The sequence below is a fragment of the Sinocyclocheilus anshuiensis genome, unplaced genomic scaffold, assembly GCF_001515605.1.
Source record: "Sinocyclocheilus anshuiensis isolate Anshui unplaced genomic scaffold, SAMN03320099.WGS_v1.1 scaffold493, whole genome shotgun sequence".
Lineage (NCBI taxonomy): Eukaryota > Metazoa > Chordata > Actinopteri > Cypriniformes > Cyprinidae > Sinocyclocheilus > Sinocyclocheilus anshuiensis.
In genome coordinates this window covers 226,868-237,561 of record NW_015537963.1, presented here as the reverse complement: position 1 = coordinate 237,561, position 10,694 = coordinate 226,868, and the positions used below count along the sequence as shown (strand labels likewise).

Sequence of the window (10,694 nt, the reverse complement as noted above, 5' to 3'; positions counted from 1 at the left end):
AGAAGCTACGGTGGCCGATACTGGGCTAAGATGTTGTCGGTAAAGACAGCAGAGAGCAATGAGATTTCCTTACAAAGGTAAATTAAGGAATTATATTTACTTAATCATTTAATAAATCGATGTTATTGCGAATATTAATGTACTTGTTCATCATTGTGTCAGTGTTTTATTCGCAAGAACAACAAAGTGAGGAAACGCGCTGTGTAGAGCAGTTTGTCTGTTTAGGGCTACTGTAGAAACATGGTGGCGACTTCCATGTAAGGGGACCCGCGGTGTATGTAGATATAAATTGCTCAATCTAAGGTAATAAAAACATAACGGTTCATTACGTAAGGTCTTTATACACCTCTGAAAACATAGTTATGTATATTATATTGCATTTCTGTCAATAGATCGATGTAAATATTACACATTGCACTTTTAAGTCGCTGGGGTATATTTGTAGCAATAGCCAACAATACATTGTATGGGTCAAAATTATCCATTTCTCTTTTATGCCAAAAATCATTAGGATATTAAGTAAAGATCATGTTCAATGGAGATATTCTGTAAATTTCCTACCGTAAATATATCAAAACTTAATTTTTGATTATTAATATGCATTGCTAAGAACTTCATTTGGACATCTTTAAAGGCGATTTTCTCAATATTTAGATTTTTTTGCACCTTTAGATTCCAGATTTTCAAATAGTTGTATCTCGACCAAATATTGTCCGATCCTAACAAACCATACATCAATGGAAAGATTATTTATTCAGCTTCCGGCTGATGTATAAATCTCAATTTCGAAAAAATTGAGCCTTATGACTGGTTTTGTGGTCCAGGGTCACAAATATCAAAATCAGATTTCATGTGCAAGGGTCCAAATGTCAGATATACTGGACATAGATTATTATAAACTAAAATGGGGAAAAAAAATATCATCAGAAGTAAATGACACTTCCTTAAAAGACAAAAAAAAGTAGTTCTGCTAATGTCCTAAATATGAATTTCTACATTTGATATATGATTATGAATATGTGGAAATAAAAAGTCCAAACTGCTGTGTTGAGGGATGTCTTCTTTAACACTCACTTCTCTTCCCGTCACAGTCTGCATGGACCTTCCTCACCAGAAAACCGGTTTTGTAGAGCAGCGCTCCGGACGGAGGAACGAAGCCGCAGGCCGTCTGCTTCACTTCTCTGGAGTTAGACTCTCCTCGCTGCTCACCCAGCTCCGAGAACGACTTACGCAACTCTTCTTCATCGCTGAGAGGAGAGAACGCAGAAAACGAGCTACTAACCAAGAGGAAGTGCATAAAAGAGGCATTCGAAACAGTGATACGATATCATTGTCATTTTATGATAGACTGAATATAAATAATTTGATGAACAAACAACTTTCACTGAGAAATTGCTTGGAATGAATTGTGAAATTTACTAAGAAAGAGCAAGTAACACATAGAATTAAACGTGAAACTTTAAAGTAGAAGTAAATGTAAGATGTCTTCTTTAACACTCACTTCTCTTCCCGTCACAGTCTGCGTGGACCTTCCTCACCAGAAAACCGGTTTTGTAGAGCAGCGCTCCGGACGGAGGAACGAAGCCGCAGGCCGTCTGCTTCACTTCTCTGGAGTTAGACTCTCCTCGCTGCTCACCCAGCTCCGAGAACGACTTACGCAACTCTTCTTCATCGCTGAGAGGAGAGAACGCAGAAAACGAGCTACTAACCAAGAGGAAGTGCATAAAAGAGGCATTCGAAACAGTGATACGATATCATTGTCATTTTATGATAGACTGAATATAAATAATTTGATGAACAAACAACTTTCACTGAGAAATTGCTTGGAATTAATTGTGAAATTTACTAAGAAAGAGCAAGTAACATAGAATTAAACGTGAAACTTTAAAGTAGAAGTAAATGTAAATCCTATTCCAATGTTTTATTTACTTCAAAAAATGTTTACTGTGCAGGATGGAACTATATTGCTGTATTACTATATTGAATTACTTCACATTTTCTTTTTAGTTTCTAATAATATTGCTTACACTTAGTGTTAAGGGTCTGTTCCAATAATCGACACTAAATATTAAAGACTATTGCATAATTAATTCTGTACTGTTGGTGTAAAAGGCATGAGCCCTCAAATCATGCAACTTGTTGAGAAGGCAAATTCTGAAACAATTCCTTTGGTTTTCTTTTCCTTTTCTCGATAATTTGAGCAAAAGCTATAACTCATGCTGCTTTGAAAGCCCTGCTATTGCATATCTAGTGTTCTTTAAGCTGAAATACAATAAATCTAAAATAAAATATAGTTTTTATTTTAAATATTATTTTTTGAAATTCAAATATTTAAATTGACATTTTATTTTACTATAACTAAAAGAAACCTTATTAAAAATGATCAAATTAAGTATAGCTTTTATTAAAAACTAAAATTTGTAATTCAAACTGAAATTAACAAAAATTATATATTATATACACACACACACACACACACTTAAAAAATTAATAATAAAAATGATAAAAACAACAAAATTACAAATAATAAAATTGTTTAACACATCTACAATAGTAGGCTTTAGTAATGATACTAAAATACTTTAGATGTAAATAAATAAATAAATAAATAGAGTACGAATCAGTGTTATTTTAGTATAATTGAGATATTATATATAGTTATAGTTTTTAATATTTTCATTTAGTTTTATTAGTTTTAATTTTAATTTTAAAGCTGTAGGTTTTTGTCCGTTTTTATCATTTTTATTAATTTTTATTTCTGTTTTAGTTTTACTTATTTTAGTACACTTAGTGTTACGGGTCTCTTCCAATAACTAACACTAAATATTAAACACGTAATTGCATAATTCATCCTGTACTGTTGGCATTACAGACATGAATGGCTTCTCAAATCATGTAGCTTGATGAGAATATTGAAACAATTCATTGGCTTTACTTTTCCTTTTCTAGATATTTTGACCAAAAACTGCATCTTACACTGCTTAGAAAGCATTGCTATTGCCGTTTGGAAATGCACATCTAGTGTTCTTTATGCTGCAGTCACTGTGTGGAGAAATGCAGCGAGTTTAAAGACTACAGGAGATAGGATTCAGAGCCTCTATCGGGCTCGCTGTGATATTTGGGGCCTGTCTCGCTGCATGTCCCACCTAGAGTGAATAAAAGTCTTTTCCCGACAGTCTTCACTCCCGCCGATCATAACCCCCCGAGTGCGGCAGACGCTATCGATCGAGTGCGTGTTGAAGTAAAGTGCTCTTCCAGCTGGTTTCTCTCTCACATCTGCCACCGCAGAAATCAAATCAAAGACTCGATCGCACAGGCCAAACTATTATGGCATGCCACTGCGAGACGACCGCAGGTTAAATGGATGTGTGTTTCAATTTTTCGTCATACCGTGAAAAATCGAATTCTCCTTGTATTTTTGGAAACTGAAGTGTTCGATGTACTATTTAGGCTTGCTTTAATGTCACTTTCCCAACCATGAGCACATTCAAGTCAATTGCAGATGGATGGAAAATTAGGTTCCACCTACTTTTTGGTTAAACATCCCTTTTCATTTGGAAATTATGGAAGCAAATTGTGCTACAAATGCCACTTCATGTTGATTTGAATATATGACAGCAAGCATTTACATATCAAGGCATATTTAGTATGCTGCATGATGAATGAGCCAAATAAAAACTGGCCATTTATATCTAGACGTCTTAAAAGAACAGTTGCAAAAACAGGTGGAAATTGAATAATAAAAATGCTTTTAGTGCAAGAAACCTTGACTAACATTTCTAATACATTTAAAAGCAGGGTGATTATAGTTCATTGGTACTAAAATTAAAACTTTTAAAACATTTTTGTTGCTTGAAATAAAAATGAATTGACCTAAAATAAATTTTATTTGACAAATGAAAACTAGCATCATTAAAAATGATCAAAATTGTAGCTTTTATTAAAAACTATGCATTTTAATTGACTAAAATTGAAATAAAAAATAATTTAAAAACTATATAGGCATATTAAAAAAAAGAATAAAAATGACAAAAACACAAAATTACAAATAAAATTAATTCAGAATATTAATAAAACTATAATCGTATATTAATGACACTAAAAACTACTAAAAAAGAGAAAAATAAAAAAAACAAAAATAAGTGTTGTTTTATTTGTGGTTTAATCAGTGTTATTTTAGTATTATTGAGATTATTATAGTTTTATATTTTGAATTACTTCTTTTTATAGTTCATTTTAATTTTAGTTAAAGTTTTAGTATTTTTTTGCCTTTTTTATCATTTTGTCAGTTTTTTTCCCCACAGTTTTAGTTATTTTAGGACATTAAGTTAAACTAAATGAAAATGAGAAATGTTGCCTTGGCAACAAGCTGAATTTTATTTTATATCAGTTAAAGTTTATTTTATTTCAAGTAATTTTTATGGTTTTAACTTTAGTTAACTATAATCACCTTGGCACTAATGTACTCAGAAAGTGTCTTGTACGTGCGCTTTGAAGCAGGAGTGTGGATGTGTGAATGTTCCTGTCTTTTATGAGATCTCTGGCCACATTCTGTCCACTCAGAGGTGTAATATTTCTCCTGAACACACACACACCGATTGTCTGAGGTCGCTGAAGAGACCCCTTTAATGGTGTGTTTCTCAGAGAAAGGACACACATCACACTGCCGTCCCGTCCGCGTGATGTTTCTCAGGGGAGAGAGACGCTCGCCGAGTCCCTGCAAAGAAGCCAACTGGAAATCACGAGACAGAGCCCAAAACCTTCAGATCACCTCCACAAACCAGCAGCTTTTCCAGCCAGCATTAGCACAAAAATACAGTTTCTTCCTCAAAACCATGTCGCTACAAAATACACACAATAAAATTTAGAAATAATGCTACTGTTTAACCCTTTAAAATTCAACTCTATGAGCCAATGAAGGTTGTTGTTGTTTTTTACTTCAATTCTTATTAATAGACATCTAAAAATAACCTCAAGCTTTTTTTTATTTATATTTGTATCTAGAAGACAAAGCTCTACCATATGGTTTTAAATTTGCAGAACTATTTCATTACCTTTTTTTTTTTTAAATAACAAACGTACCTTTTTTTTTTTTTACCTTTATTAGGTCAGATATACATTTCATGATTTTCAGAGTCAACAAAAAATAAAATGTATTCAAAAAGTCTGCTGTACTGTATATTGCGGTCAACATAATATCCATGCCATGTTTAGAGATTTTAATTCTTTTTTTTTTTTTATTCAGGAACAATGTCTTAAATCATTAATTTTCAATAAATAAATAAAAGTATATGTAAATAAAAGTAAAAAAAATAAAAATAAAATAAATTCAATTATTTCAGAAATGTAAATAATTTTAATTAGTAATTATTTGTATTCCAAAGAATTAGATGTTTTTAGTAATTTTGCTTTAGTTCTTTCAGGTACAAAGTGATTTGTTAAAAAAAATAAAAAAATAAATAAAATAAATGCAAACAGACAGTAAGTGAACTGTGCATCAGTTTAACTATTTCAGGACTGATGTAAACATTTTCTAGTTTTCAGAAGTGGCAGCTATAAAACATTTCTCATTTTCATTTTAAGTTAAAGTACTAAAATAACACTAAAACTGAAATAAAAATAATTCAAAACTATATAGACTTATTTAAAAAAAACAAAAAAACAAAGTTTTTAAATAATAAAAATGACAAAATCACAAAAATTCTTTGCCTTTAACTAAAACAAAAACAGAAAATAAAACATTAATCAAAACTATAATAGTATATTAGTATTATGGTGGTGATATTTTGCCCGTGCAAACACCATTCACATTTACTTTGTGAGTAAAAACAAATCTTTTTGTCTTATATAAAGTCTGTTTAATGTCTTAATCTCTGTCTGAATGGCCTTCTTGATCCAATTTCACTGGGTTCATAAACAGCATTCCAATGACACAAGAAGAAACAAATGATGTGGAAAGCAGCCTGATTATGTGTGCGCTGCTCTAAAATGGGTGAAAAACATCGGTCAATCACTCTCACACTGAGCATGTGCGTAAAACTTCAAGCCTGTTGCCTGGTAACTGCCGGCACAAAAGGGAGGGGGAGAGAGAGAGAGAGAGAGAGAGAGAGCGAGCAAGAGAGCGAGAGAGAGAGAGAGAGAGAGAGAGAGCGAGAGAGCGAGAGAGAGCAATGAAAACACAACCTTAAGAATAAATTTAGCCAGAGCCATTACAGCAGGACTGATGGTCTTGCCGATGGTCACACAGAGAGACTAATGACACGAATCACACGACTGACTCCAGATCAGATCAGCACCTCACATCACACACAACACAGGACAGAAAAACAGCGCTGGATGACAGGGATGAGTGATATTACAGCATATCAAATCTGGATCATTTATGCTTTTGTTTACTTATTGATTTCATTATTTCAAACAAATATCCCTATCCCAATTAGAGTCAAAATGTTCAATTCACAGTAAAACACAGTACAAATACAACGTAGTAATAATTGCTAGGAAGAATAATATTTATTTCCATCAGAAACAGTATAAGGGGGGATCAAATTTGAATTTATAGCAATTTATTTTATTATATTTATTTAAATGTACACTTCCTTTTGATAGTTTGGGGTCGGTAATGTTTTTTTGTTTTTTTTTAAGAAATTAATACTTTTATTCATCAAAGATGCATTAAATTGATCAAACATGGCAATAAAGGCATTTTAAATGCTCTAAAATATTTCTGTTTCAACTAAATGCTGTTCTTTTGAACTTTATATTCAAACAGTCCTGCATAAAAAAAACAAGGTATCAAGGTTTGAACAAAAATATGAAGCAGCACAATTGTTTTCAACATTGATACTAATCAAAAATGTTTCTTTGAATGATTTCTGAAGGATCATGTGACACTGAAGAGTAATGATGCTGAAAATTCAGCTTTGATCACAGGAATAAATTGCATTTTACAATGCATTCAAATATTCAAAAAATATTTCACATTATTACAGTTTTTACCATTTATTTTTGATCAAAGAAATGCAACATTAATGAGAGAAAATTCATTTAAAAAATCTTGCAGGCCCCAAATGTTTGAATGCTAGAGTGAACAAAGCTAAAAATGTTAAAGTGACATCAAGATCAAAGATGAGTATAATGAGTATCAACAGGTTACTTACTTACAACTTAATATTCTACCATTTTAAAATTGTAACATTTGTAACTGGAACACTAATTGTAACACTAGTCTCAAACAATTATATTGTAACATTTGAAACATGTCACAAAGTCTTCATGAACAGTTCTAAAAGTGTCGTAAACAAATCTTTGAAAATTTGAATAGAATTATTGTAACAGACAGTTTGAACCGATGCAATGTTCTGAAGAGATTTAAATCAGTGACACCGTTAACTGTTATTCCTCTAACACTAGCATTCTCTATTCTTTTTCTATTCTATCTACTTATTTTCTTTTTATTTATTATACAAAATTACCTCTAACACCATTCTGTTCTTTTTCTGACTTGTTTTATTTTTATTTTAAAAAATGACCCTCTAACACTATAGCGTTCCCTATAATTTTTCTATTCTATCTACTGGTTTTCTTTTTATTTGTTATAAAAAAAACAAATGTATACTGTGTTAGTATGTATACCGAGACTTGCTCTTTTGTTGGTTTTGATTGCTTCTATTATCCTCATTTGTAAGTCGTTTGGATAAAAGCACCTGCTAAATGACTAAATGTAAATGTAAAAGATCTTTGTTGCAACATTCTCAATGTCACAAATTAAAAATGAATAAAAATGACAAAACATTATACAGGACACGTAATAGTCAAATATATTCAATACTCGATTTATCGTCCAGCTCTAGAAGACAGAAACCGAGAGTTGAAGCAGATGAAGGGAACAGACAGCAGGGTGAAGCATGTAATCAGGAAAGGGCAGAATGATTAGATTCAGAGAGCGGCATGCTGGGAAAACAGCAGCGCCTGTTGAGGACAGAACGATTCTCATGTATAGACTGATCATCTGATCATATGTATGCTCACACACACTCACACACACACACACACACACACACACACACACACACACCACCAGCTCTCTAACACACTGTAACTCTCATCCTCTCAGAATGCAAATGTCCATCTCTCTGTTTTTCAGCGTTGCATCTTTGTATTCTTACAGTAGGTGAGCTCAGCAGCAGAGAGCAGCGGATCTGAACATGCTGCATGTGTCTACTGTCTTTTGTTCCCTGTTTGTTTCTTTACTGACTGTAAACAGCTCAATTCCTGCACCTCCATCAATACAGCTCTTTCCTTTCCTCTAGAATCGGTCTCTCTGTCCCAGTCTCGCTTCGTTTTCTCTCCCTCTCAGACGTGATAAAATGACTTGATTATTGATCATTATGTGACATTGTGATGAATACAGTGCATGAGATTGTTGTGTGGGCAATAGCGGTTCATTAACACTCCTGGCTGATGAACAGCACGGTTTATTCAGGCCAGTAAGGCAGATTTTTCCTTGCCCTGCCAAATTTTTTACAAAAAAAAAAAAAAAAAAAGAAGCATTTAATGTTTTATATGTGGAAGCCTTTTCTAATATTTTTCATTGAACCAAGATGTTGTTACAAAAAGCAAAACAAAGCTGTATTTTCAGCATCATTACTCCAGTCTTCAGTGTCACATGTAATATGCTGATTTAGTTGTGCTGCTTCATATTTTTTTTGGAAACTGTGATACTTTTTTCTGGATTCTTTTATGAATAAAACGTTAATGTTTATAAAATGCTTAATATATCATTATAAAATGCATACATACATAAAGTATGATGTATCGTGTGTAATAAAAGCAAATTACAATAATATATGGAAATTATGAGCACTACTTTTCAAAAGTTTGTTTGTAATTAATATTTAGTTCATAAAGGATGCATTAAATTGATCAAAAGTGGCAGTAAAACATTAAAAAAAGTAATACAAAAATAATACAAAAGATTTCTGCTTCAAATAAATGCTGTTCTTTTGAATTTTCTATTCATCAAAGAATCTTGAAAAATAAAACGTATCAGTTTCCACAAAAAAAAAAAAAGAATAAATAAAAATAATATGAAGCAGCACAACTGTTGTCAACATTGATAATAATCAGAAATGTTTAATGAGCAGCAAATCAGTATATTAGAATGATTTCTGAAGATCATGTGACACTGAAGACTGGAGTAATGATGCTGAAAATACAGCTGCGCATCACAGAAATACATTCTATTTTAGATTATATTCAACAGCGTTTTTAAATTGTAAATTACATTTTTACTGTTTTACTGTATTTTTAATCAAATGCAGCCTTGGTGAGCAGAAGAGACTACTTTCAAAAACATTAAATCTTACCAACCCCAAACTTCTGAATGGTCATGCATATGTGATCAAAATGACTTTTTACTACGGTAGGTTGAATTAAATTGCACTTATATGAAAAAACTTAAGTTTAACAGATTATATAAAAATATTTTACTGCTCAAACTCATGATTGACCAATTGAAAATGAAGTATACCAGCTATACAATCAAAAACACACTTTTTGGTAGACAACGAAGCCATCCAATGCAAAACATACAGATCTGTTTGTCTTTTTGAACTCCTTCTATCAAATGCATGCAAGTCATTCCCATAATTTTGACAAAAACCTCTTCTACGTACGTCAGCTGGCTAGACAACGCTACCTTGGTGGCTCATTAAAATCAGCAGAATTCACATCCTAATATTACAACTGTAGCATAAAAGCAAGATCCCATCTCTATGTTTGAGCGGCTCGATACGGACGGGCTGGCGTTTCTCAGCTGCGCTCTTGTCCATGAGCTCAGGGAGGGACAGATGAGGCTATTTCGGGAGCTGCAGTAGGAGTCTGTGGGTTCACCTTTGCTCAGGAGGCGAGCGGGACATTTAAAGAGCGCTGTGGTGTGTGTGGGCGCGCGCATGAGTGTTGAACATGAGAACGAGGTTAGGGCTCCGTGAGAGAGAGAGGGGGTGAATACATATCGATGAAATGCAGCCGAGCCGTAACTATGCAGCGGTATCCATGGAGCCGTAACCATAGCAACGGTGCTCAGAAAGCCAGGGTCTTTAATTGGCGTGTGTGTGAATATAGAGAGAGAATAGGCAGCACTCACACACTATTGTTTCTAGCAAAACAACACACGGATCCAACGCCTGGAACACTAAAACCTGCTTTCCTTTCACTATTTATGGCATCACTCGTATCTTCCATCCTTGTGAAAATTTACTATGGCAGTCATTTCATTATTATTACAGTTATAAAGCATCGCTATTAAACAAAGAAATTACTTTCCAAGTGACTGAACATGCAATTTCGTCCTGCTAGATGATAAAATGAGCAAAATGTCTGATAGACACTGAATATCTAGACACTACAAAAGCATAGAGACTTGGACAAACACATATACCCAATACAAATATTTAGGCCTAAATTTATGATTTAAATATTCCACGTAACTTAAAAATATATAATAAACTTTAAAATTAACTTTAAGTTAAATAAAATATATAAAACTTCTTTTATTTCACATTTCATTCCAAGGCACTGTATCTCATTTTTAATTTAGTTTAACCTGATGTACTAAAATAAGTAAAAAAAAAAAAAAAAAAAAAAAAAAAAAAACAAAAAAAAAATTTTCCCATTAACCCCCAAAAAAAAAA

General features: G+C 32.7%; 1 protein-coding gene across 1 annotated transcript in view; it reads right to left on the bottom strand.

Annotated features, from left to right (window-relative positions):
• Positions 1-10,694, bottom strand: part of LOC107667881 (uncharacterized) — a 42,831-nt gene that overhangs the window by 9,347 nt on the left and 22,790 nt on the right. The window contains exon 11 of the mRNA XM_016459617.1: positions 1,502-1,674. Within this exon, the coding sequence (XP_016315103.1) occupies positions 1,502-1,674 (173 nt within the window). The remainder of the gene's footprint in view (positions 1-1,501; positions 1,675-10,694) is intronic.